Genomic DNA, 21,571 nt, shown 5'->3' with positions numbered 1-21,571 from the left:
CCCCAGCATCCCCAGAAACGCTAAGAGTGGCTCACCAGGTCTACGCTATTTATAGAAACAGCCCGCGTGGTTTAGGCTGAATACCCGCTTTCCTTCTGGGAGTCTGTTATTTCAGTAATGCTAAGAAAATAAGGGCTACATGACCCCAAGTTCCAGGCACTGTGAATCTAATCAGTGTCCCTGGCCGGCAACATCTCACGCCGCTGTCACACCTTGTTGCGGAAGTAACCGTGCCCTGTGTGATTCTACTGGGAAAGGACTCCGGGAGGCTGCGCCTGGTTTCCTCCACTTTGCCCGGCGTCCTTTCCCTTTGCTCGTTCAGTGCTGTGTCCTTTCGCCGCCATAACTCGTAGCGGTAAGTACTACTACGCGCTGACTTTGAAGTCCTCCTAGAGAATCGGAAACTGGGAGTGGTTTGGCAGCTACGACCCCCCGGCATCCATCACCCCCTAACAACTGGCCACCACCCGGTACCCAACACCACCCAGTGCCACCTCTGACCAGCTCCATTTTCTTAACCTCAACTCTCCTCGATCTTCCCCTAAACTACCTCAGCTGTCCGCCTCTCGCACCGCCTTCCCCCATCCATGCCAGCTAACCTCCATGCCAATTCTAACCTTCCACAGCAGCTCATTCCCAGCCCTAAGCCCTCTGCTCAACCTCGACTTTCTCTACTCCAAAACCACTTATGATCCCAACATGACTCCAACAATGTCTGGCCCACGCCACCTGCTTCCCCAGTCTTCCCAATGTGTCCCGGTACAACCACCAATAAGGGACAGCTGTGGGTTGCAGCTTTGGAGGGGGGCTGGGTCCCGGAGAGAAAGGAGCAGATGACATGGTCCTGAGGTCAGTTCTTCCCCTACGTGTGCCTGTGGTCACTGGGGCCATTAGTCTGACCATGATTTAGACAGTACGGGAAATGCTGGTCAGGAAAATGTGACCAGCTCTCTATACCAGGACACTGTCATCTTGTATCCACATTACAACAAGTGGTTTACCAGCTTCTAGCCATGAACTTCTCCAATCCATTTTTTCCACCGAAGTCTTGTTTAAAATCCTTCCGTATTTCCCCACCGCTTTTTTTTAAAGTTTGTTTGTTTATTTATTGAGAGAGAGAGAGAGAGAGAGAGAATATCCCAAGCAGGTTCTGCACTAAGCCTGACTCGGGGCTCAATCTCATGACAGTGAGATCATGACCTTTGCTGAAATCAGGAGTCAGGTGCTTAACTGACTGAGCTACCCAGGTGCCCCTTCCCACTGCTTTTAAAAGGCTATGTACACGTACGTACACACACACACACACACACACACACACACACGACTTAGGTAAGAATAACAGAAGTTGCCTTAAAAAGGGGGGATGGGGAATCTCAAAAGTTTGATCTCAAAGCAAACGTGGACTAAACCACATTTTCCAGCTTTTTAAATACCTGTTTGCAGCAAAACTCTTTATCGACAGGCCAAATGAACGCAGAAGGGAGGAATATTTGCTCATTCTACTTTTCAGGTTATACACAAATCAGGGCGTTGCAAGATAAAAGCTCAGAGCCACTCGTACTATGAAAAACTTGAGTACTGATTTCTCCTTTCAGTTTTTTTTTCATGTCTTCTGCATGAGCACAAATTAAACACATTGCTTATGACTGGAAAGTACGTAAGGGGCAGATTTCCTTTTAAAACCAACTGATTATACAAACGTAAAGAATTATGTGGCTAGATGGTCGTGATGGCCCACAAACATGTGAGTGTATTTGAGATCACGGAACTGTGCACTGAAAAATGATGGTAAATCAGGGGTTGCCTGGGTGGCTCAGTTGGTTAAGCGTCCGACTCGATATTGGCTCAGGTCACGATCTCCCGGTTTGTGGGTTTGAGCCCTGCGTTGGGCTCCGTGCTGGCAGCATGGAGCCTGCTTAGGATTCTCTCTCTCCCTCCCCTGCTTGTGCTTGCTGCCTCTCAAAATACATAAATAAACTTAAATTTTTTTTAATACCTTTAAAAAATGGTGATGAATTTTATGTTGTGTATTTTACCACACACATGCACACAAATGACTGATGATAAAATCAAAGATAAATGGTAATTATCTCAAGCCTTCTAGAAGCAAAAATGAAGACAAAAGTCCTGAAAGTTATCACTGAACTAGAACTACGTCCCTAGCATCGTCCAACTGCCGACATTCCCAGACCCCATGCACTGTCTACTTCTGCTCTTCCAATGTGGAAGTGTCCCCTCTCCAATCCTGTTCTGTGTTTTAATGTGACAACAAATCCCAGAGACAAAGAACTTCTTTACTCTTTAAGCCATCTCAGCTCCCAGGTGCACCCGGAAGGGACACGTCCTCACCGCCCGTATGCAACGTTCTGAGGCACCTCTGTCGCCAGCATTGGAGCCCTCTTCCCCTCTCTGAGTCTTCTCACAGGGAGAGCTCAAATGCGTAACGAGAAGGAAGTCAGAAAAGGCCTGTACCAAAATCAGAGAGCTCCAGGCTCGGAGCTGTCAGCACAGAGCCCGACGCGGGGCTCGAACTCGTGGACCGTGAGATCATGACCTGAGCCGAAGGCGGACGCTCGACTGACTGGGCCACCCAGGCGCCCCTGACCTATCAGTTTTAGATTTTAGAGTTTAAGATTAACTATTCAAAAAAATTCCATCACATCACTGTTTCACTGAGAATGCAGTTACTTAAAATGACCAAAAACTTTAAAAATATTGTTCCTGTCAAAATCCCAGCAACGATTTTTATAGAAATTGTCAAGCTGACCTCAAAATTCATATGGAAATGCAATGGACCCGTAACAGCACAAATAGCTTTGCAAAAAAGGAACAAACTTGGAGGGTCCATGTTATCCTGACTTTAGAACTTACCACAAAGCCACAGTGAGCAAGACCGTGTGCTATTAGCATATGTCTGTAGACTACACGTGTCTGACCCACACGCCTGTCTGTAGTCAACGGGATAGAGTCGAGAGTTCAGAAAGAGTCCCTTACAGCACAGCTGACTCCGAACACAGGTGCCAAGACAATCCAGTGGGGGGAAAGAAGAGTCTTTTCAACAAACGGTGCCGGGACCGCCGGATATCCCATGTAAAATAATTAAATTGAACTGGGTATTTACCCAAAGAATACAAAAGCATTAATACGACAAGATCCGTGCACTGCCCATGGTTCCTGCAGCGTTACTTGTAACAGCCAACTACAGCAGCAACGATAGAGTCCGACAATAGGCCGACGGGTGAAGATGTGCGGCATGTGTGTGCGCGTGCGTGTGCACGTGTAACGGACCGTCAGTCAAAATAGGATGCGATCTTGTCATCTGCAACAACATGGACGGACCCTAAAGTGTATTATGCTAAGTGGAAGGAGAAAGACGGAAACATCATATGATTTCACTTATATATGGAACCTCAAAACCAAAAATGAATAAACAAAAAGCAGAAACAAACCTATAAATAATAGAACTGATGTCTGCTGGGGGTGGGGTGAAGGGATGGGCAAAATGAGTGAAGGGAAGCAGGAGGTACAGGCTTCCAGTCATGGAATGAGTACATCACGGGACTAAAACGTACAGTGGGGGGAAGACAGTCCGTGATACTAATGGCTACGGTGACAGGCGGCAGCTACCCTTGTGGAGAGCACAGCACAAACTTGCTGAATCATGATGTTGTACCCCTGAAACCAACGTAACATTGCATCAACCACACTTCAACTAAAAAAAATAATAATAAGCTGGAAAAAATCAGTAAGGCCAATGGGGCGCCTGGGTGGCTCAGTCGGTTGAGCGTCCGACTTCGGCTCAGGTCATGATCTCACGGTTTGTGAGTTCGAGCCCCACGTCCGGCTCTGTGCTGATAGCTCAGAGCCTGGAGCCTGCTTCCCATTCTGTGTCTCCCTCTCTCTCTGCCCCTCCCCTGCTCATGCTGTCTCTCTGGGTCTCAAAAATAAATAAAACGTTAAAAAAACAACAACAAAAAACAGTAAGGCCAAAACTAAAAACCAAAACCTGGTTCTCCCTAAGTACTTTATCTTTCAGAGAATGACAGTACTATTCATTTCTTGCATGAGCCAGCAATTAATAGTCATTTTTTAAACCCTCCTTTTCCTTTACCTTAAAAAAAAAAAATTAAATCTGACCCCTACCTCACATGACACACATAAATTAACTCAAATAGATCATAAACCTAAATGGAAGCGCTAATACAATAAAACTCTTAAAACAGGAGGAGGGGCACCTGGGTGGCTCAGTCGGTTAAGCGTCTGACTTCGGCTCAGGTCACAATCTCACAGTTCGTGAGACTGAGCCCCGCGTGCGGCTCTGTGCTGACAGCTCAGAGCCTGGAGCCTCCTTCGGATTCTGTGTCTCCCTCTCTCTCAGCCCCTCCCTTGCACTTGCTCACTCTCTCTCTCCCTCTCAAAAATAAATAATAAACATTTAAAAAATTTAAAAAAAATAAGAAAACATAGGAATAAATCTTTGTGACCTTGTATCAGGCAAGGGTTTCTTAGTGACAAAAATAAAAATACATACTTGGACTTTATCAAAAGTAAGAATTTCTGCTTCAAAGGATACCATGAAGAAAATAAAAGATAAACTCCAGAATGGAAGAAAATATTTGCAAATCATATCTGATAAAGAACTTGTATCCATAGTATACAAAGAACTCTTTACAACTCAACAAAGACAACCAAACTCAAAAACAGACAAAGGATTTAAACAGGCATTTCTCCCAAGAAGATATACGATGGCCAAGAAGCACTTGGAAAGGTGTTTAACACCGTAAGTCATTAGGAAACTGCAAATCAAAAACATAATGTGATACGCTTTACGCTCAAAGGACAGCTCAAATCCAAAGAACAGACGGTGTTGGGCAGAATGCAGACAAACTAGAATCCTCCTACGTCGCCGGTGGGGCTGTAAGATGGAACCAACTACTCTGGAAAACGGTTTGCCAGCTCCTGAAAAGATTAAACACGCAGTTACCAAATGACCTGGCAATTCTACCATACATCCAGGGCCTATGAAAACATGTGCGCACACGAAAACTTGTTCACAAATGCTCACAGCAGCATTTTTCCTAATAGGCGAGATGTGGGAACAATCCAGATGTGCATCAACCAATAAATGGATAAAAGCCAAGTGTGGTGTAGCCATGCGATGGAATATTATTCAGTAATCACAGTAAACGAAGTTCTTATGCTACAACACGGGTGAATCTTTAAATAAAGGAAAACAGTTACAAAAGACCACCTGTGTCCTACGTTCCAATTATACTGCATAAAAAGTGTCCACAACAGGTACATCTACTGACACAGTGAATGAGATCAGTGGTTGCCAGGGGCTGGGAGAGGGGAGAACGGAGTGACAAGGATGTTCTAAAACCAGGTAGTGGTAATGATGACACAACTGTGTGACTACATCAAAAACCCACTGAACTGTGTACTTTAAGGATCCTGACTGTCATGGGTTGTGAATCTTAATAAAGCCATTTACCAAAACACACTGCTACTTAGCCCTATTGAAGCAGCAGCAGCAGAAAGTGACACACACGGAGTACGTGTCAGACTGACCGCGACAGACACCGCGTGCTTCTGTCATCTTACCAGGACAGCGCCCTTCTCGAGCAGCGTACCAGCTGTTGCTGCCCAACAGACCACCCCGGACGCAGTGGCCTCGACCAAGGACCCGTTATTACTGTTGACAAGGCTCCAGCTGCAGGCTGGTTGGTTCCTGTTCTGGACCAGGTGTGGCTATCGCCGGTGGGGGTCCTCATGCTCTGGGGCTGGCTGGCTGGTCACGGTTGGCCTTAGCTGGGATGACCAACTCTGCTCCACACCGTCTCTCATCCCAGAACTGTCTGACTTGTCACGGGTGGCAAAGGTCCGAGAGAGCCAAACACTGAAGACCTCTTCGAACCTGGCTCAGAACCGGCCATCTGTCCCATTCTGTTGCAGCCCATCATAGGCCAGATCAGATACAAAGGGTGAGAAGCAGAGTTTACCTCTTTGTGGGAGGAGCTGCAAAGTCACAGTTGTTGTGATACATGGAAACCGAGGTGGTGTTAAGAAACGGAGAATCCTGGATGCAGACAGGGTGGTCGGACTTAAGAGCCTACATTCTTATCACTATGCCAGATTTCTTCCTCGGTGGCCTCAATCACTCATCTGTGCAGCTATTTGTTGATCTTGATCTTAGCAAAGAAAAAGTAATTATCAAAGTCGCTTTTATTAAGATTGAACCTTACTTCAGTTTGTAGATATCTTTATTTCATAAAAATTTTCATAAGTACACCGTCTTACACATTTAGTTGTAAAGTTAACCGGCGAGAACTAGAAATAGTTTGGATAAAATTCTAAATCAGAATTTATGGAACATTTTCTTACACCATACACCAAAAATAAACTCAAAATGGATTAAAGTCCTAAGTGTGAGACCTGAAACCATAAAAATCCTAGAAGAGAGCACAGGCAATAATTTCTCTGCCATTTTTCTAGATATGTCTCCTGAGGCAAGGGCAACAAAAACAAAATTAAACTATTGGGTCTTCATCAAAATAAAAAGCTTCTGCACAACAAAGGAAACAATCAATAAAACTAAAAGACAACCTACTGAATGGGAGAAAATATTTGTAAACAACATACCCAATAAAGGGTAAGTATCCAAAATATATAAAGAACTCTGGGGCGCCTGGGTGGCTCGGTCGGTTAAGCGTCCGACTTCGGCTCAGGTCGTGATCTCACGGTCCGTGAGTTCGAGCCCCGCGTCAGGCTCTGTAATGACACAGAGCCTGGAGCCTGTTTCAGATTCTGCGTCTCCCTCTCTCTCTGCCCCTCCCCTGTTCATGCTCTGTCTCTCTCTGTCTCAAAAATAAATGTTAAAAAAAAAAAATTAAAAAAAAAAAAAGAACTCATACAACTTGACATCGAAATAATAGCAATAATGATAATCCAATTAAGAATGCAGAAGACGTGAACAGACATTTCTTCAAAGAAGACATCCAGATCACCAAGAGACACATGAAAAGAAGCTCAACATCACTCATCATCAAGGAAATGCAATCAAAACCACAATGTGTCACATCTGTCAGAATGGCAAAAACCGCAAACATAAGAAACAGCAAGTGTTGTCGAGGATGTGGAGGAAAAAGGACCACTTGTGTGCTGCTGGTGGCAATGCAAAGTGGTGCAGCCGCTACGGCCAACAGTACAGAGGTTCCTTAAAAAATAGAAAATAGAATTATCATAGGACCCACTAATTCCAGCACGGAGTATTTACCAAAAGAATACAAAAACACTATTCGAAAAGATACACGCACCCCTACGTTTACTGCAGTATTTACGACAGCCGTATTACGGAAGCAGCTGATGGATGAATGGATAAAGAAGCTATATACACATACAAAGGAATATCACTCAGCCACAAAAACATGACATCTTGCCACTCACCACAACACGGATGGATCTAGATAGGGGGTGCAATGCTAAGTGAAATCAGTCAGTCAGAGAAAAACAAATACCATATGATCTCACTCGTATGCGCAAGAAACAAAACAAAGAAAAAAGAGACAAACCAAAAAAAAAACGGGACTCTTAATTACAGAGAACACACTGATGGTTACTAGAGGGGAGATGGGTGGGGGGAAGGGGACAAAAGGGTGAAGGGGATTAAGAGTCCCCGCCTGGATGGTTCAGTTGGTTGAGCGTCCGGCTTAGGTCATGATCTCATGGTTTGTGGGTTCGAGCCCCACGTCGGGCTCTGTGCTGACAGCTGGGAGCCTGGAACCTGCTTCAGATTCTGTGTCTGTCTCTGCCCCTCCCCTGCTCATGCTCTGTCTGTCTCTCAGAAATAAATAAACATTAGAAAAAGTTTTCTTTAATCTAAAAAAACTGCAGCTTGGTTTTGTAATTTGTGAAAAAATTCCAGTACAGTTAACATGCAGTGTTACATTAGTTTCGCACGCATGTATGATACGGTGATTCGAGAATCCTGTACATGCTTCGTGCTCATCATAAGTGGACTTTTTTTTAATGTTTATTTTTGAGAGAGAGCATGAGTGGAGGAGGGGCAGAGAGAGGGAGACACAGAATCCGAAGCAGGCTCCACACTGTCAGCACGGAGCCTGATGTGGGGCTCCACCTACTGAGCCACCCAGGCGCCCCAAAAGTTTATTAGTTTCAGCATCAAATACAATTCAGCTTTTATTTTGTACACACAATATTGGAAACCTTGAGCCACATAAATAGTTGCAAGTGGTAACCGTTTGTAGTATTTTTAGCTTCCACTTAAAAAAGTTTTAGACGAGAACTACCAAGATTCATCTTTAATGAGTGACAGTATGTGGAAAGGGATCTTTTCTCTGAGCGGTCTCAACAGCGGACTTAAGACATTCAGTCACCCACGTTGTAAACAGATGTGCCGTCCTCCAGGCTTTGTTGTTCCATTCCTAGAGCACAGAGTAGATTTAGTGAAATTCTTTTTTTTTTTTTTTTTTTAAGTATTTATTTATTTATTTATTTATTTATAAGAGAGACAGAGATAGTGTGAGCAGGGGAGAGGAAGTGAGAGCGGGAGTCCAAGCAGGCTCTGTGCTGCCACCAAAGAGCCCAACGTAGGGCTCGAACTCATGAACTGTGAGATCATGATCTGAGCAGAAACAAGAGTTGGACACTGAACTGATTGTGCGCCCCAGGCGCCCCAAGATTTACCCAAGTCCTTACGGGCCCCAGGAATCTGGGGAAGGTCAAGGAGCTTCAGCTTACAGTCACCAGCCGCGTTAGCCCCTGACAAGAGTCGGCCCGTCCTTCGAAGCTTGGGAACCGGGCCCTGACTTGTCCCGTCTGGCCGCGAGAGACCTGGACGGCGTCCCCTCCCAACATGAGACTGTTCGGTCCACACTGAGGATCTGTTGGTGAGCGTGGCCACCCTGGTGAATTCTCTCAGCTGGATCTTCCGGAGAACTTGCCGCGGCTTCTGCATCGGCCCCGGATGCTTCTCCCTGCGCTTCTGTGTCGCGCGGGCGGCTTCTTTCCCGAGACCTCAGGACCGGCCTCAGCCAGCGTCTCGCTGCGCCCGTGCGGCCTCCCGCCCTCGCTCGGCCTCCGCAGAACGAAGACGGCGCGGGCCTTGCTCTGGACCGGGCTCTGGACCGGGGACGTGGTGCGTGCGATGCTCCGTCCGGACCACTCGGACTTTGTCCGCATCGGCAGTAAGGCCGTTTAGCTTTCTCGTCATCCGCGTGTTCCCGGGAACACCACTCCTCATTTCCTTCGAGAACCTTCCCTCGCGTTCACAACGTGGCCAAGCGTCGGGTGCGGGAGGCCTAAGCGTTCAGTGTGTCTGGGCCTTGGACGCGCCTTCCCCCCTGAGCCGAATCGCCGCCAGCTTCCGACTTCAAGCGACGGGCGCGAGACTCTGCCTTTCACTGCACACTCAGCGCCGTCGTAGGGTCAGTGATCGGCCTAATGTCACTGCTGCCGTGTCTCAGGGAACAGGGCGGCCGAGGAAGGGAGAGAGACGGGGCACGGCCGTCGGCGGAGCATCTGTCAAGTTCAGCGTCTCACAGGGCACCGCTCGTGGTGCCCCCCACACCATCACAGCAGTAACACCAAACGTCACTCGTCGCGGATCACCACAAAAATGTACTCCTGGGAGAGGGCTAGATACCGTGACAATCACCACAACGTGGCACAGAGACAGGAAGTGAGCGAACGCAGCTGGAAACACGGCACCGACAGACGCGCTCCCCGCAGGTTCCCGCAAACCTTCCGTGTGTGGCACCGGGCCGGCCGTGGGAGCGCAGCCAAACCGGGCCTGCCTGCGCTGAAAATGCCCGACGCCCAGACCGTATCTCAGACCAACTAAAGCACAACGGCTTGTAGGGACACCTAGACTTGGCAGTTTTTAAAGCTCCCCAGCTGGTTCCACTGTGCGGGTAGGAGCGAGGAGTGCCACGCAGATGTCCCGGCTGAGGGAATGTCGACCTACTGAGCGCGGGGCCTCTGGGTATGGTTGTCCCACCAAGGAGACACGCAGTACGTGTGTCATAAGGAGACTGTCAAACGCCTTCCTTTAATGAAGACGTGATATGCATAATGGCATTACTGTGACCTCCCACGCTAGGAATTCAGACGGAAAGGATACTCTGCCATGACTTTGCTCCACCGAAGCTAGACTGATTTCCTGCCAATCAGCAATTCTTTTTCCAAACGAGTGTCTCCCAACTGGGGCAATTTTGCCCCCTGGGGGACGTTTAGTAATGTCTGGAAGCATTTTTGGTTGTCACAGCTTGGGGGGAGGGGGGGGGGAGGACATCTAATGAGCAGAGACGAGGGACCAGGGACCTTGCTAACCATCCTGGAATGTGCAGGACAGGCTCGCACCACACATCACCCAGCCTCAAACATCAACAGGGAGTACTGAGGTTGAGAAAGATTGTTCTAAATCTCGAATCCTACAGGAAAACTCTGGTTAAGACGAACGTCACTGCTTTTGTAATTTGTTAGAAAACACAGAACCTGTCATGCTGCCTTCTGTAATCCTCATTGGGTCTACTTCCCCATGTGTGGACCCTTAGAGGGGCATTGGGGCTACAGAAGTAGAGGAGTTTCTTCGAGACGCTGACGACGACGACAAACTCCCGCAGGCCCCAGTTTGCCGCAGCGCGCACTCGGTCCCCAAATGATAGGGGGGCGAGGGCTGATGCAATGACACGAACTCTCCTGATGCAGAAGCAAAGGATGGGAAGGGGGAGGGATCACGATTGCTTCCCGGGCCAGGGGACACTCTGGATCTTCCTTAATACCCGCACCTGCAAAATTCCTCAAGGAATGGACCCCAGACTCATGACACATCAGAGTTTTCTTTTTTCTTTTCTTTGAGAGAGAGGGGGTGGGGGGGGGCACAAGTGAGCAAGGGGCAGAGAGAGGGAGAGTGAGGATCCCACCAGGGGCTGAGAGAGAGAGAGAGAGAGAGAGAAGAAACATGGGGCTCGTGTTTTTGTTTGTTTTTTTTACCCAAAGTGGGGCTCATGCTGACCTGTTGCGGGGCTCAAACCCACAAACCGTGAGATCATGACCTGAGCCAAAGCCAGATGCTTAACTGGCTGAGCCACCCAGACGCCCCCACACGAGGCGTGTTCCGTGAAGACGCACGTCCAGCCTTAACACCCCAGGATTTTCGGGCTCAGTGGTATACCTACAGTGATCTCAACCCATCTGTAGATTTAGATTATTGTTCTGAAGTAGAAACACATAAAGACTTAAGGAAAAAGACATAGAAAAAATAATCCGATCTATCGAGGTGCTAATGTTGTAGGTAACTTTCTTTTCTTGATTTTTATTTGTAATGTTATTAGCAATAAGCAATATTGGCAATGTTGTTTACGTAGTAAAAACTGTCCAAACCTCACTAACGTGTCCATGTTAGAAACCATTTTTTATGAGACCTAAGCAAAACCACTTTTACAGTAACATAATAACAACAGAGATTGCTGTGTATATGAGGTTATTCAGCTGCAACCCTGCGTCCGATATTAAAGGAAAGGAAAGAATTAAGTATCTGCCCCCGTACATCCCCATACAATGAAACAGCATGCGGCCGATTAAAAACAAAACCACCTAGCAGCTCTCTGCAAACTAATGAGCAAAAATGTCCGACACACAGTAAGCGGGGGGAAAAAGCACAGAACAGTGTATACAGTTAGCTACTGTTTGTGTAAAAGGGGGAAAACATGTACACAATTTGCTCGTAAAAAGGTACATATTTTGAAGGACATACAAAAATTGATAATACCGGTTGCTTTCAAGGAGAGGAAATAGGTTCCTATGGGGGCAGGAAAAGGGAGAGTGGTGTCTTTTGCACTTTTTGAATCTGAACCACTGCTATCATCCAGGCAGAGAGTAAATTTTGTAAAATTAGATCAGCAAACCCTTAGTGAATCCTTAAAAGCTAACACACAATTTTCTGCATGAATTATACTGCGGTGCATCAAGCCGTGCGAGAGCAGGGCTCAAGATAAATAGCTAAAAATGGCGGGTCCTTGCCCAACACCACATCCCAGTCTACCTTCAGACTGTCTGACAAGCCCTTTGGTTTCTCAGACGAATACCTTCCAGGTAACATTTTCTACAGGAAGAAATAACGTTGTCGTGAGCTCGTGGGACTCTTGCTTTTTTCTTCCCTCCGAGACCAAGTTTCCTCTCTGCAGGACAAGGGCACTAGAGGGTGCTTTCCAGACACTGCCCCCTCTCGTGATTTACCTTTCACCAGGTTAAGAGCAGTGACAGTCCTGACATACAGAAGATAAAAGGGCTGTGCCGGTAAAGGCGGAAGTGAGGAGCACCCTCTGGTACTTCCTTCCTTCCAGTGACTAAAGCACATCAGAAAAATATCTAGGGCTCCAACGATAGCAATGGCTAACATATTACGAACACTTTCTATAAGTCAGGCACTGTTCTAAGTGCTTTATGTGAATTAACTCGTTTTACCTTTACAACAATCCTATGACGTAGGTACTATGTCCAATTTACAAAGAAAATGGAGTGGCACGTATGGCAAAAAGGGTAAAAGCAGGGACCCCAGAATCTAAGTGATGAACTCTGAATCCCAGCTCTCCTACTTAACAGCTGTGTGACCTTGAGCAACTTAAACTTTGTGCGTCTCTTCCCCCGTTTCTAAAACGGAGAAGACCTTCTAGAAGGTAGTATGGGGGCGCCTGGGTGGCGCAGTCGGTTAAGCGTCCGACTTCAGCCAGGTCACGATCTCGCGGTCCGTGAGTTCGAGCCCCGCGTCAGGCTCTGGGCTGATGGCTCGGAGCCTGGAGCCTGTTTCCGATTCTGTGTCTCCCTCTCTCTCTGCCCCTCCCCCATTCATGCTCTGTCTCTCTCTGTCCCAAAAATAAATTTAAAACGTTGAAAAAAAAAAAAAATTAGAAGGTAGTATGGAAATCTACGCTGTGTTATGAAGTCTCTACCCAAGTTCCACAGCCAAGGAGAAGAACTGGGCTTTGCACCCATGCAGCCTGGAGGGTCAACTTCCACTTTGCTAAAAGGCAATCCATCACCTGAAGCATGAGTTTAAAATCTCAGTACCCCCACCCCCCAAATTTCAGAGTTCTTCCCTTTTTAAACAGAAAACGATTTACAGACTATTATGCTTATATAGCACTGACTCTTAACTTGTCAAATGTGAAGTCAATCACGATGATATTCCAGGTAAGTTTTATCTTTAAATTTTTCCTTTAACACTCGAAACCTTATTTTAAAGTATATAGTGAAGAAGTTTTCCTGCTTGTCTACATCTATTTATTTTTGAGAGACAGAGACAGTGTGAGCAGGGGAGGGGCAGAGACAGAGGGAGACACAGAATCCAGAGCAGGCTCCAGGTTCTGAGCTGTCAGCGCAAGAGTCCGACACAGGGCTCGAACCCACGGACTCAAGCCGGATGCTTAACCGACGGAGTCCCCCAGGCGCCCCTCCTGCTCACGTAAACTGCATTTAGCCAACGGCGCAGCAAGGAAGCACCACGAAATAAATGTTTACTTACTTCTGTTCCAGTAGGCAAATCTGAAGAGCTTAGCTAAGACAGCTGCTGTGCAGCACCAGCCTAGAACCCAGCTGCCCACCTAAGCTCGAGGACTGTCCCCAGAAACAGAGAAGCAGGGAGAGACTGGAAATGTAGGCAGCTTTGTCCAGTGCCCGTCACTTTGCTTAGGGCACAGTTGCAGGTGAACCACACCCTCATTTGCATTAAAGCGGAAACCCACAATCCAAGGAGGTCTTCTGGAGCTCAGTCACGCTTTGGCTCCCTCCCCGTGCCGCAGGAGCTTCCTACCGCTGCTGTGACAAATTTCCACAAACTTAGTGGCATAAAACAACACATTCGTCACCTCAGCGTTCTGTGGGTTAGGAGTCCAAAAGCCGGGCGTGTGGAGGGTTGTGTTCCCTCCGGAGGCTCCAGTTCAGAGAGGCTGCTCTTCCAGCTTCGAAGCTGTGACAGCTGGCCAGGCCTTTGTCACCGAGCAGCATGCAGACATTGACCCTACTGCGTCCCTCTGCCATCTTTTCCGAACTCTTGTAATTACAGCGGGCCTACCGGATAATCCAGGATAATCTCCCTGTTTCAAGGTTAGCTGATTAGCAAACTTAATTCCCTCTCGCCACATAACAAACATATGCACAGGTTCCAGGGACCGGGCTGTGGGCATCTTTGGGGGAACCATTATTCTGTCTTCCATACCTTCCTTGGTTCAAGGAACTCAGGTTTCCTTCGTTCAAAAAGGTCATTTTACTGAACGCTTGATATATTTTGGTAGGCACTGGGGCATACACAAGTAACGGAGTACCGTCTTGTCGATACTTAGCTGACAGTTCATGAAAGCAAGATGAAGGCAGACACCGTAAGGAACTTTCCTCGCGCACTGGTGTCGGGGAATAACGTTAAGTATCTTCTCTTGGTAGAATATGTAATTATGTCGGTGATGACAAATGTTTACTGCAAAGACAACGTGGTATAATGAAAAGCTCTTTTTTGTGGTTGTTGTTTTGGCTTTTGTAAAATTTAGGCTTCGGGCCCAGCACGGAGCCCAAGGCAGGGCCTTGAACTCACGACCCTGAGATCAAGACCCGAGCTGAGATCAAGAGTCCCTGAAAAAGGTTTTTAAGACAGGCGGAGTGAAACCTAAAGGTTAAGTTACTAGACTTCTCTGAGCCTCAGGCTTCTCATCTGTAAAATGGGGGTTAAGATGATCTATCTCAAAGTGCTGTTTAAGAAGCGGGAGCACGTGTTGTCCCTACATGGAATCCCACAAATGCTCACTCTTCCGCTCCAGAGACTTTTCGTTTCGAACATTCTTTCAACATTTCCATGACTCACTTAGTACTAGAGCTATAAAATACAAAAGAAGTGTTAGGCCTCCTCCCAGCCATCAAATTTAAAATGTTGGCAGGGTAACACATTTGCATATGTGACACAATTAAAGAAAGATCAAAGTACACCTGAATGGGTTCCCCGAGATAGGACTTTAGGTGGTTAGGAAAGGCTAGTATATAGCGAGGTAATTAAAGCCGATTTCCTCTTTACTTTGGGGGGGAAAAAAAGAAAGCAAACAAAACCCAATCCATACACTGAAATGTAGCAAGGGGGAAATCTAGCAGAGTGATTTTCACAGGGGTCCCTAGGTCCCTGCAAGTCCACGCACGTGGAGCGAAGGGGAACCCAGGTGATCCGTCCCCTAATCGATTCTGCTTTACCCTACGGAGGAGACTAAGAACTCCCAGAGTAGGCACACTTTGGGTTTTCAAAGTCGGTCAATCCATAGTTCTCCCCAGTTCAATCATTAAGAAAAAGTAAATGCTGGCGCAGAAGTCCGAGGAGTGTCAGGCCCCGTTTTGCCTTGTTTTATTAAGGACGCGAGGGGACAGGACACACATTGCCCGCTACACCCCCAAACCTGACCTACATCGCCAGGGCCGTGAACGGTAACGGAAGGCTCTCCACCTGCCCTGTGCCCAGGAGCTAATCCTACCTCACGTGTATTCTTCTAGTTCAGACGCCAACGCCGAAGGCCGACTTGGAGTCCACTAATCTTTACGTCCAGGCTTTCCTTTCTTTCTGATAACGAAGAAAAACTACTTTCCGAAGGACACGGCGGACAGGGGGGATCGAGTCCGGCACTGAACCAGAAGGACGCGGTTTCGTCCTTCTCCACCCTCCATCTGCCTAATGAGGGTGAGGATGCATCGTCCACCCGAGAGGAAAGCGTAAAAGCGCCCCGGAACCTCAAGCGTACGGACGGTGCCGTGAAACCCAAGAAATCCAGCCTGGCTTTAGAGAGAAAAACACAAAGAGAGCCAGGCGACCGCGGCGCGGGCTCCCCCACGGCGCCGGTCCGCGGCGCGGAGCCCGCCGGCCCTCCCGGCCTCGCTCCCTACCTCGCGGGGGCTCCAGCCCCGGCACCGGCTCCTTCCCGCCCGAGGGGCGCACCAGGCCTCCGCCGACGCCGAACCGCACGCTCCGCGCCTCCCGCAGCCGACCGGCGAGCTCGAGCCGTCCGGCAGGAAGCGGCTCACCGCGCAGCCGCCGCGGCCTCCAACCGCCTGCCGGCGGAGGGGAGCTGGGCCGCCCCGGACGCGCCCACCGGGGCCCGTCGGCGGCCGGCGGAGGCGAGCCTGGGCGGCGCGGCGCGGCGGCCGGGGAGGTGAGTCGTCCCGGGCCTCTGCCCGCCCCTCGGGTGATCGCGGCCCTCCCGGCAGCCCCGCCGCCGCGCCGCCCGCCCCCCCCCGCCCCGCGCCCGCGGCGGCGCGAATGGAACGGTCCGGCGGGGGGGATTGTGGGAGGCGCACGCGCGAGGGGCGGAGGGCATGTGGGGGGGCGGAGGAGGAGGCGGCGGCGGCGGCGGCGGCGGCCGTGGCGGCGGTTGGTGGCCGTGGGGGCGGGGAAGGGGGGGGGAGGAAAGAAGAGGCGGTGGAGGAGGAGGCCGGGGCTCGCGCCGCCGAAGGTACGCGTGAGGGCCCGCGCCCGACCGTCCTGACAGGGGCCGAGGGGGAGCGGGGGGCCGTGCGAGCGGGCGCCCCCGAGCGAGCGCGGACGGGCCGGCGGGCGCGCCAGGCGGCCGAAGGCGGGGGTTGGTGGGAGAGCGAGCGACGAGCCCGGAGCCCGTCCGGCGCGTGCGGGCGGGCGTGCGCGCTCCGCCGCCCGAGTCGGGGGCGGGAGGGGGCGGGGGGGGGCCGCGGGGAGGGCCTGGGAGGGGAGGTGGGGGGGCACGAGGCGCCCTTCGCTCGCGCCCGCCCTCCCTCCCGAGCAGCCGCCGCCGCCGCCGCCGCCGCTCTGCCGCCGCCGCTCCCGCCGCCATTTTGGGTTCGCTTTGCGGAGGGGGAGACGATCCCCGTCTCGGTTGCGGGACCGCCTCCCCTCGGTGGCCGCCGCTCGGCCCCACGCCTTTCCCTTCTCCTCTCTCGCGTTTCCGCCCGTCCGCTCCCCCGCCGGCCGCCTCCTGACAGGCGGCGGGGATCCGCCGCGGACCCGGGGAAGCGGAGGAGCCTGCTGGCGGCCGCCCCCCTTCCCCACTTCCCTGCACTCTCATCTCGCTCGGCCTCGGCCTCTGACACGGTGAGCACAACCGCCTGCGGAGGCCTCGGGCCTAAGTGCTCCCGGAGCGGCGCGGTCCCCGGCGGCCCGGGAGCCACTGTCACCTCCCGGACCTGGACCTCCGGGAGAGCGGCGGGCGGGGTGGGGGAGGGGCGCGAGGCAGGGGATCCTGAGCGGACCGGGAAGTCCCTCCCGGCGGGGGGCGGGGGGAGGGGGGGGGGGAAGGGGTGTCCCTGACGGGCGGGCTCCGGGCCTGGGGGGAGGGGGCGGGAAAGTCGGCGCGGGGAGGCGGAGTCGGCTGCGCCCCTGACAGGTTAGTTGGCGCGGCGGGGAGGCGCGGCGGGAGCATCCCCCCTCGTCGGGTCGGCGTCCGCGGCGGGAGAGGGGGCCCTGCGGAGGGCGCCTTGCGGGCGGGGCCGGGGCCGCGGTGCCCCCGAGGCGCGCGGCGGTGCGTGGGAACGAGCGGGGGACCCCCGGGTCGTAAGTTTGAGGACTGTGCCCGGCTAGTTTGTGCGGGGTCTGGGGGAGGCAGGTGGTGTTCCGGGGTGCCGCGGCTGTGGCGGCGTGTGTGCGCAGGGCAGCAGAGTGGGAAGGCGTTCCGGAAGACCCTGCCCGTGCTCGCGGCGGGGTCACGGAGTTCCCCTTCAAGTCACCTTCTTTCTGAAATGAAATTCGGGGTGGCCCCCGTCGGGCGGATGTGCGTGTGTGTGTCAGAAAGCGGGAGCGCGTCGGAGCTCGGGGAGGAGAAGTCGTGGCGGGGTTTTGCACGGCCCCACGTGTGCCCGTGGGGTCGGGGGCGGGACGAACCTGCCGGGGCCGCCTGTGGTCGCGGGAGTGGCCTGTTGGTCCGAGCAGGGCGAACGGCGTCCACGCGAACAGCCGCCGTGTCCGCTGCGAGGGTACAAAGAAGGGCTGGGCTTTCTGTTGACCCGAGGTTGTAGTACCACGTCGCGCGGAATGAAGCTGCTCTGGTCTTCGCAGTACTTTTCCTGTTCCTTTGTGACCCTGCCCCTCGGGGAAAATGGTGGAGGAGGTGTTTTCTCCCATCGCGCGAAGTAGGGAATCGAGGCAGAAAGAGATGCTCTTCCAAGGTCACGCTTTCACGTGGAGGCGAAGTTGGGACTGTGGCTCCAGGCGCGTGGCGGCTGGCCCGCGGGGGGGGGGGGGGGGCGGGGGGCTTGGGGCGCGGGCCCCGCCGCGCGGGGAAGAGGGGCGTGTGTGGCCGCTGGCGTCCGGTGGAGCTCGGGCGCGCGGAGCGTAGGGCGGGCGGCCGGGGCCGTGGTCCGTGTTCCTGGCGGAAGCAGGGCGTTCGCGGCCCTCCAGTTGAGTGTTCGAGGGGGCACGGCTTTCGTGGCTTGGGCTGGGGCCGGGGTCGCCGTCTGGGGGCCGACGGCTCGACTCGACGTAGGCAGAAGGAGCTTCCCTCCCTCGCTCAGCGGGTGTTTACGGAAGAATCCCTCGGGAAACGCTCCCTGTCTTGGGGTGGGACTCAGTGACCCTGCGGAGGCAGCCTGGGCGCCTCTGAGCGGACTCGCCTTGACCGCCGTAGGTGTTTCAGGCCGGCCAGGCAGACAGACCAGCGTGGAATTGAAGCCCAAAAACTTCCCTGAGAAGTCTGTTCGCTTTGGAGGGAAGCTGGCTACCCCAGACGTTTTGGTCCGGAAGGCTCTCACCCGAAGGGGTGGCAAGCTTGTGACGCCGGCCGCCTGGTTTCGCATTTTCTTCTGGCGTTCGTGAGCTAACTGTTTCGGGGATCCGGGAGTCGCTGCCATACGTGCCTGTGGAGTTTGGAACTTTTGGGTTGGGCTGAGGGAGGTCTTCCAAATGCTGATTTTGCAGTAAGGGCCCCCCCCCCCCCAGTGAATACGAGGGGAAAATTCTTGAACCTAAGCTAGCGTGGCTCGATGTCTGGAAAGTAGCATGTTTTCGATAGGCCAGATTAGCAGTTCTTTAAAGTTTTTGGGGGTCGCGTATCCTTCTGAGAATTTGATGGCAGACCCTGACCGTTAAATGAGCATAAGCGCAGTCACACTATGCACACCACGTCAGGAACTTAAATTGTGATGAAGTAGAACCTTTTTGCATTTAGGTCTCATTTGAAACCCTTTCAAAACAGAGCTTTGTTTGCAGATGAAGATGCTGGTATGAGTTTAAGGTGACAGGTTGTGTGACCGTTTTTGAGCACGCTGCGAGTAAGGAGAGCTTTCAGGTCGTGTCTTTTTATTTTATTCTTTACAAACTCATTTTTGCTGTGTTCGTACAGGATTCTGAATTAGGTGGTAAGAAAATGTGTCGCGCAAAAATATATAGCTTTATTCTTTTTCATTATCTTTTTATTCTTAAACTCCTCTCTTCCCAGTTTTGCATTGGGTCTGAGGCTTTTGAAGCTCATTCCGTGGAGTTTATCTTACTTGTAACAAACATTGACTTAATTCTACGTAGCAGACACAAGGGTGAGTAATCACGTGCCCTCAGTCCTTGAAGGGATTCTAGTGCAGTTGAAGCGAAGGATGGTGCGAAGGTGGTGGCTCCAGAGGGCGAGGAGGAGGGACGAGTGTTCCCAGAAGTCGAGGATTCATGACCTAATCGCAGGGTTTCTGCCGTCACTAACTCGCGGGAAGCGGTAGTCTTCCTGCTGTCTACGGGACTTTGCAGCTATCGAGTGTGTTTTGGTATCACCTGGTGTTCTTGGCCGAAGGCTCTCTGGTTTGAAAACCAGGCATACTGGGGTCGTATTCCTTATCTTGTTTCCGACGTATTTCTGTAGTGAGTTTGTAACAAAGGTCTTAATGTCATTTTTGGGTTTTCATGCATCCAGAAAACACTTACTGGGGAAAAAATGCACTTGGTCTTAGACGAAAGGCCGAGAAGCTTCTGGGGTAAAACGCAGTAGCTATTTGATAGACTACCCGTGAATTGAGTGTTGGAAATTTAAAATAATTACTGAATTTTTAAAAAATGTTTTTAATGTTTATTTATTTTTGAGAGAGAGAGAGAGAGAGAGAGAGAGAGAGTGTGGGGGATGGGCAGAGAGAGAGGGTGACGCAGAATCTGAAGCAGGCTCCAGGCTCTGAGCTGTCAGCACAGAGCCCGACGCGGGGCTCGAGCCCATGAACTAGGATATCATGAACTGGACACTTAACCGACTGAGCCACCCAGGTTCCTCTCGCCCCCCCCCCCCCCCTTTTAAACAATTACTGAATTTTTTTTTTAATTTTTTTTTTTTAACATTTTATTTATTTTTGAGACAGGGAGAGACAGAGCATGAACAGGGGAGGGTCAGAGAGAGGGAGACACAGAATCTGAAACAGGCTCCAGGCTCTGAGTTGTCAGCACAGAGCCCGACGCGGGGCTCGAACTCACGGACCGTGAGATCATGACCTGAGCCGAAGTCGGCCGCTTAACCGACTGAGCCACCCAGGCGCCCCTATAATTACTGAATTTTTAAAAGAACAAGAAATTCAGAGAGTGTTTGGATAGCACAGATCACAGGACTTGGTAAGGTAAGGAAAGGTCTGGAGAAAAGTGGTTTGATTATCCCTTCTCTTCATTGTCATGGCCTGTGTGTTGTGTAGATTTGTGAGGAGTTTAATATTTTCTCTAATTTTTAACTTGGGTAGTAGATTGTGGGTTTTTAAAATAACGTTACATACGTGTGTGTCTTGTTAATCTGTGCATATAGTTCAATATGTATTTAGTCTTATACGTATGAGATAGTTTGTAATTTAAAAAATAATGCTTGTAATAATTGCAGATTATTCAGGATCTTTGAGGATCAAGAAATGAAAGCAATCTTCACGGCATAGTCTTGAGCTGTGTTCTGAAATATGGAGCATGACTTCCCTGTGTCTTGCTAGGCATTGTGTCTTTGCACTCTCGCAGGACCATTTGAGGTTTTAGTCGTTGTCTTCCATACCTCACGAATAAGTGACCGTGTTCAGTCCTGCCAACATGATCTGGCTGTACACAGTAGAGAAGTTTTACCATATGTGTGGGTGATGCATCTCTGGTTAAAAATTTCATATTGCTGCCTGAGATTTTTAAAGGTGCATATAGTCTTACTGATGTCTGCTGTGAAGTCCACTTTATGCCAGCCCTTCCAGAAGCGTAACATATCTCTTTTTTTTTAATGTTTATTTATTTTTGAGACAGACAAAACGTGAGTGGGGGAGGGGCAGAGAGAGACACACACACACACGCACACACACACGCACACACACACACAGAATCTGAAGCAGTTTCCAGGCTCTGAGCTGTCGACACAGAGCCCGACACGGGGCTCGAACCCATGAACTAGGATATCATGACCTGAGCTGAAGTTGGACACTTAACCAGACTGAGCCACACAGGTGCCCTGAGGGATTACATACCTTAAACCTGGCTGCCATAAAAGAGGGAAGTGAAAGTAATTTTTGTTTTATTTTGAGATATTTTGCTAGTTTTTTCAAGTTATTTATTTCTTTAAATTTCTTGAAAATTTTTTTG

At 50.6% G+C, this 21,571-nt stretch overlaps 2 protein-coding genes across 6 annotated transcripts in view; one reads left to right on the top strand and one right to left on the bottom strand.

Moving 5' to 3' along the window:
- The window catches only part of DAP3 (death associated protein 3), a 33,218-nt gene extending 17,022 nt beyond the window's left edge, over nt 1–16,196 (bottom strand). For 2 of the 5 annotated variants that reach the window (XM_053908792.1, XM_019431288.2), the window contains exon 1: nt 6,003–6,061. In XM_053908792.1, the coding sequence (XP_053764767.1) occupies nt 6,003–6,046 (44 nt within the window). In that variant the 5' untranslated portion in view covers nt 6,047–6,061. Of the gene's footprint in view, nt 1–6,002; nt 6,062–15,930 lie in introns of those variants that run through there. The other 3 variants (XM_019431289.2, XM_019431285.2, XM_019431287.2) reach the window with 3 other exon arrangements.
- Nucleotides 16,197–16,993: 797 nt separating this feature from the next.
- Nucleotides 16,994–21,571, top strand: part of ASH1L (ASH1 like histone lysine methyltransferase) — a 189,973-nt gene continuing 185,395 nt past the window's right edge. Inside the window, 1 exon segment of the mRNA XM_053908771.1 lies at nt 16,994–17,107. The gene's annotated coding sequence lies outside the window, so the exon portion shown is untranslated.

The sequence above is a fragment of the Panthera pardus genome, unplaced genomic scaffold (genome assembly GCF_024362965.1).
Source record: "Panthera pardus isolate Hobbes unplaced genomic scaffold, ASM2436296v1 HiC_scaffold_21, whole genome shotgun sequence".
NCBI classification, from domain to species: domain Eukaryota; kingdom Metazoa; phylum Chordata; class Mammalia; order Carnivora; family Felidae; genus Panthera; species Panthera pardus.
Note: the sequence above shows the minus strand (reverse complement) of the source record. Positions and strands in the feature narration are given on the sequence as shown.